The 5,618-nt window shown below is 59.0% G+C and overlaps 1 protein-coding gene across 1 annotated transcript in view; it reads left to right on the top strand.

Annotated features, from left to right (window-relative positions):
- Window positions 1-2,934: 2,934 nt before the first annotated feature.
- LOC103070287 (protein Wnt-5a) overlaps window positions 2,935-5,618 on the top strand; it is a 25,471-nt gene continuing 22,787 nt past the window's right edge. The window contains exon 1 of the mRNA XM_007455863.1: window positions 2,935-3,512. Within this exon, the coding sequence (XP_007455925.1) occupies window positions 3,507-3,512 (6 nt within the window). The 5' untranslated portion in view covers window positions 2,935-3,506. The remainder of the gene's footprint in view (window positions 3,513-5,618) is intronic.

The following is a 5,618-nucleotide window of genomic DNA, read 5'->3' as shown; positions in this document are numbered from 1 at the left end:
TTCTGTGCGGCCGCTGCCGAGCGAGCTCCTCCCGCCGCCGCCGTGCCCCGACCGCCCGCCCGCCCGCCTGCTCACTCTCGCGCCCCTCCGTCCCGGCGCCAAACGAGGAGGTGGGGAGCCACGCCGGCCATGGACCGCCGGAGCTGAACAGCCGCCGCGGAGTCCCTCGCCCTCGCCCCTCTCTAGCCCCACGGCCGCGGTGTCCGCGCGCCTCTTCGCCCTGGAAAGGCGGGGAAAAGAGGGGGATTAACCAGAAGAGGGAAAGAAGGGGGTTGGGAGGGGGGGAGCCAGTGTTTCCCCTGGGGCAGTCGCGCATCGTCCCCGAACCCACTGGAGGCAGAACTTTCGGGGACAACTTTTACCCAGTTTGCTCCCCCTTTTTGCCAAACCCTAAAATGAAAGGACAAAAGTTGGCGCTGACTCTTGCAGCTCGGATGGCGACTTCTGCATTTTCAGCGGCATCTCCCGGAGAAAAACCCATGCGCGCCTGATTGTTCTGTGGCCCCCAAGCTGCAGTGCGTGTGGGTGTGTGTGTGTTTGGGTGTGTGTCTGTGTGTGTACACAGACATCCACACACTCACTCGCGGCCGCAGGATCAGCGCCTGGAAGCAGACGTTTCGGCCACAGACTTGGAGAGGAGGAGCTGGAGATCAGGAGGCGTGAGCCGCCAGGAGTCTGCAGAATCCGTGGTGTGAATGAACTGGGGGCACCTGGGCGCACGGATCGCCTCCCCCACCCCCACCCCCGCCCCGGGCCAGAGTTGAGTTGTGGGGCATTTTTTTCACCCGCTTGTGAAGATTTTTTTTTTTTTATTTGTTGTAAAGTCTTTTGCACAATCACGCCCACATTTGGGGTTGGAAAGCCCTAATTACCGCCGTCGCTGATGGACGTTGGAGAGGGAGCGCCTCGCCGCGAAACAGTCGCCTGCGCGCCCTCGCCGGACCCGCGGCTCCCTTGTTGCACGCCGGCCGGGCCCTGTTCCTGCTGCCGGCAGGCGGACTTCGGCGCCCCTCGGTTCACGGACGCATCCCAGCGCTGCTCCGGCTCAGGCACCCAGACTCGGACGCCAGTGACCGCTTGGGCTCCAAACCCCTGAGCCTGCCCGACGCGCCCTGGAGGAGCACGCAGCTCTGCGCCGGATCGTCCCTCCAGGCTTAACCCGGCCGCTCCGCTCAGATTCTTCGGCTGCCCTCGGTCTTGCGGCGACTTCCTCCCCGCGCCCCCTCCCCCTCGCAATGAAGGTAGGTGTTCTGTGCTCCGCCGACGCTCGCCACTCTTTTCTCTTTTGGAAGTTAACTAAATATCCCGCCCCCCCCCTCCACCTATTCCTATCCCTCCCCCCATTTCTCCTAATGCCTGGAGAGGCTAGAGCTCCCGCGTAGCTGGCAGGGACCCCTACCCTTTCCCTGCCGCGCTACCCCACCCCCACCCCCACCCCCGCCCCGCGCACTGCCTCGGCCTCCCAGGAGACCCAGTCCTACCAAACGTTCTGCAAACTTTTTAGACTTTGGAGAAAAAGTGGGGAAGAGACAGGACAGAAACACAGCGGTTCACGGATGAGTTTCCTTTTGCCCTGAGAAACGCTAGTGTAATTTGCTCTGTATATTTCAGTAACAGCATAATGATTCAACTCAACAAATATTTACCAAGCGCGGGCACCGAGAAGGTGTGCAGCCAGGGCTCAGAAAGGGGAAGGGGACTCCTTGGTTGAGAGACCGTGAAGCTGGACTAGGGGCCGACTGTGCCAAGCAGCGCACCTCTCGCCCACTGCAGCCAGAGGCCAGGTTGCAAGCTCAACGCAGCCGGGGACCCAAGCGCTGCAGGCCCTGTGCCTTTAAGAGTGCCTGGCAGGGGGCCAGCGTGCACCCTGCCTCGGGGAACGGGGTCGCGTTATTAGCATTATTAGTTGCCACTGGGTGAGCTCCGCAGTTTGCAGCAGTGATGGGGGCGGGGAGGGCTGGCAGTGGTGGCTCTAATCCTGTCCGCTGGGAGAGCGCGCCCCGGCCCCCTGCGCGGAATCTGCCTTGTCCTTTAGAAACATTTGGGCCTCCGCGTTGGGAGAGCGGGCGGGGGGCAGTTTGTGAACTCTTGTTTGTTTTAATTGTCAGTTGTATGTTAAAGCCGAGTCACACACTCCGAGGGTCACCGAGAGTTCACTTTTACAGAAAGTTAACATTTCTTCCTGCAGTATAACTTGCTATTTTCCGAACAACTTTTCCTCTCTGTCCTCCAAGCTTCGATCCTTATTTTCATTTTCCTTGATCTCTCCCCTTTTCAGTTTTCTAGAAAATAAGCTTGGAATTGTAATTAAGATGTTTCCTAAAGCAAACAAGCCCCCCCCCACCAAAAAAAAAAAAAAAAACCCGGCGCCAAACGAGGAGGTGGGGAGCCACGCCGGCCATGGACCGCCGGAGCTGAACAGCCGCCGCGGAGTCCCTCGCCCTCGCCCCTCTCTAGCCCCACGGCCGCGGTGTCCGCGCGCCTCTTCGCCCTGGAAAGGCGGGGAAAAGAGGGGGATTAACCAGAAGAGGGAAAGAAGGGGGTTGGGAGGGGGGGAGCCAGTGTTTCCCCTGGGGCAGTCGCGCATCGTCCCCGAACCCACTGGAGGCAGAACTTTCGGGGACAACTTTTACCCAGTTTGCTCCCCCTTTTTGCCAAACCCTAAAATGAAAGGACAAAAGTTGGCGCTGACTCTTGCAGCTCGGATGGCGACTTCTGCATTTTCAGCGGCATCTCCCGGAGAAAAACCCATGCGCGCCTGATTGTTCTGTGGCCCCCAAGCTGCAGTGCGTGTGGGTGTGTGTGTGTTTGGGTGTGTGTCTGTGTGTGTACACAGACATCCACACACTCACTCGCGGCCGCAGGATCAGCGCCTGGAAGCAGACGTTTCGGCCACAGACTTGGAGAGGAGGAGCTGGAGATCAGGAGGCGTGAGCCGCCAGGAGTCTGCAGAATCCGTGGTGTGAATGAACTGGGGGCACCTGGGCGCACGGATCGCCTCCCCCACCCCCACCCCCGCCCCGGGCCAGAGTTGAGTTGTGGGGCATTTTTTTCACCCGCTTGTGAAGATTTTTTTTTTTTTATTTGTTGTAAAGTCTTTTGCACAATCACGCCCACATTTGGGGTTGGAAAGCCCTAATTACCGCCGTCGCTGATGGACGTTGGAGAGGGAGCGCCTCGCCGCGAAACAGTCGCCTGCGCGCCCTCGCCGGACCCGCGGCTCCCTTGTTGCACGCCGGCCGGGCCCTGTTCCTGCTGCCGGCAGGCGGACTTCGGCGCCCCTCGGTTCACGGACGCATCCCAGCGCTGCTCCGGCTCAGGCACCCAGACTCGGACGCCAGTGACCGCTTGGGCTCCAAACCCCTGAGCCTGCCCGACGCGCCCTGGAGGAGCACGCAGCTCTGCGCCGGATCGTCCCTCCAGGCTTAACCCGGCCGCTCCGCTCAGATTCTTCGGCTGCCCTCGGTCTTGCGGCGACTTCCTCCCCGCGCCCCCTCCCCCTCGCAATGAAGGTAGGTGTTCTGTGCTCCGCCGACGCTCGCCACTCTTTTCTCTTTTGGAAGTTAACTAAATATCCCGCCCCCCCCCTCCACCTATTCCTATCCCTCCCCCCATTTCTCCTAATGCCTGGAGAGGCTAGAGCTCCCGCGTAGCTGGCAGGGGACCCTACCCTTTCCCTGCCGCGCTACCCCACCCCCACCCCCACCCCCGCCCCGCGCACTGCCTCGGCCTCCCAGGAGACCCAGTCCTACCAAACGTTCTGCAAACTTTTTAGACTTTGGAGAAAAAGTGGGGAAGAGACAGGACAGAAACACAGCGGTTCACGGATGAGTTTCCTTTTGCCCTGAGAAACGCTAGTGTAATTTGCTCTGTATATTTCAGTAACAGCATAATGATTCAACTCAACAAATATTTACCAAGCGCGGGCACCGAGAAGGTGTGCAGCCAGGGCTCAGAAAGGGGAAGGGGACTCCTTGGTTGAGAGACCGTGAAGCTGGACTAGGGGCCGACTGTGCCAAGCAGCGCACCTCTCGCCCACTGCAGCCAGAGGCCAGGTTGCAAGCTCAACGCAGCCGGGGACCCAAGCGCTGCAGGCCCTGTGCCTTTAAGAGTGCCTGGCAGGGGGCCAGCGTGCACCCTGCCTCGGGGAACGGGGTCGCGTTATTAGCATTATTAGTTGCCACTGGGTGAGCTCCGCAGTTTGCAGCAGTGATGGGGGCGGGGAGGGCTGGCAGTGGTGGCTCTAATCCTGTCCGCTGGGAGAGCGCGCCCCGGCCCCCTGCGCGGAATCTGCCTTGTCCTTTAGAAACATTTGGGCCTCCGCGTTGGGAGAGCGGGCGGGGGGCAGTTTGTGAACTCTTGTTTGTTTTAATTGTCAGTTGTATGTTAAAGCCGAGTCACACACTCCGAGGGTCACCGAGAGTTCACTTTTACAGAAAGTTAACATTTCTTCCTGCAGTATAACTTGCTATTTTCCGAACAACTTTTCCTCTCTGTCCTCCAAGCTTCGATCCTTATTTTCATTTTCCTTGATCTCTCCCCTTTTCAGTTTTCTAGAAAATAAGCTTGGAATTGTAATTAAGATGTTTCCTAAAGCAAACAAGCCCCCCCCCACCAAAAAAAAAAAAAAAAAACCCGTTTTTAAAACCCCAAAACTTGGGAGACCCTGTGGCCTTGTTTTACTTTCCAGTCACAGCCTGGCATCGGGGCCCCTTCTTCTCCCTCGTCGTTCTTTAAATGGACAGCTTACTGTTTGGAAGCCACTTGGAGCCAGCGGTGGGATTGCACCTCTTCAATCCCTGCCCTCCCGCCAACGTTCAAGGCTGCTCCAGCCAGATGCGGAGATTTTGTTTCTAGACCACCTCTGCCAGGGGAGTTCCGAGGGGCCAAAGCTGAAAGAAAGCGCGCAAGCGATGGGAGGCAGTGGAAATTGTGTGTCCGAGTGTGTGGATCTGTGCCCTGCGTGTTTTGGGGCGGAGTAGGTCAGTTGTTCTCGGGTCTTGGATATACTAGCCTTACTCAGCCAGGCCCGTCTCCACAAAGGAAGACCCTACCCAGGAGGCCCAGCCAAAGAGTCCCTTGCTTTTCCCTCCGCTCAGCGGAGCTCTGGTGCACAACGGGTTAGTACGGTGCGCCAGAGCTCAGCTAGTCCTGGAGTCTTTTTCTTCCTCGCTGTGCGGTACCGGCTGCCCCCTGTTGGCTGCCTTGAGGTAGGACGTCTTGGAGTCTCGGTTCCTTCGGCCGGCGGGCAGCTGCTCGCCTCTTCCTCCCACCTCTGGCTCTGCAAGCACATCCCTTCAGATCACCAGGTCCCACTCTCCCAGGAGGGGCCCTTGGAGGCCCCCAGAGGCCAAGCTGCACTGTGCGGCTGCGTTAATAAGGAAGGGGCCAAGGGTCCGACGCAGCAAACGGGGCTCGGGCAAGTGGAAGGATTGGTACCGCTTCTCCAGGGCATAGCAAGGAACAGGAGCGTCACCCTAGGAAGTCTCCGGTCTGGCCTTGGCGCTCTCATCAGTTTTCCCTGTGGTCGAGGACAAGTGGTGCTTTCTCTCCCTCTCGGTCTGTTTCTTGTCTATTAAAAAGTGGAGTTGAAACTGCCTCTGAAGAGTGGGGGGGGG

Source organism: Lipotes vexillifer, unplaced genomic scaffold, assembly GCF_000442215.2.
Source record: "Lipotes vexillifer unplaced genomic scaffold, Lipotes_vexillifer_v1.1 scaffold82, whole genome shotgun sequence".
Taxonomy (NCBI): Eukaryota; Metazoa; Chordata; class Mammalia; order Artiodactyla; family Lipotidae; genus Lipotes; species Lipotes vexillifer.
Note: the sequence above shows the minus strand (reverse complement) of the source record. Positions and strands in the feature narration are given on the sequence as shown.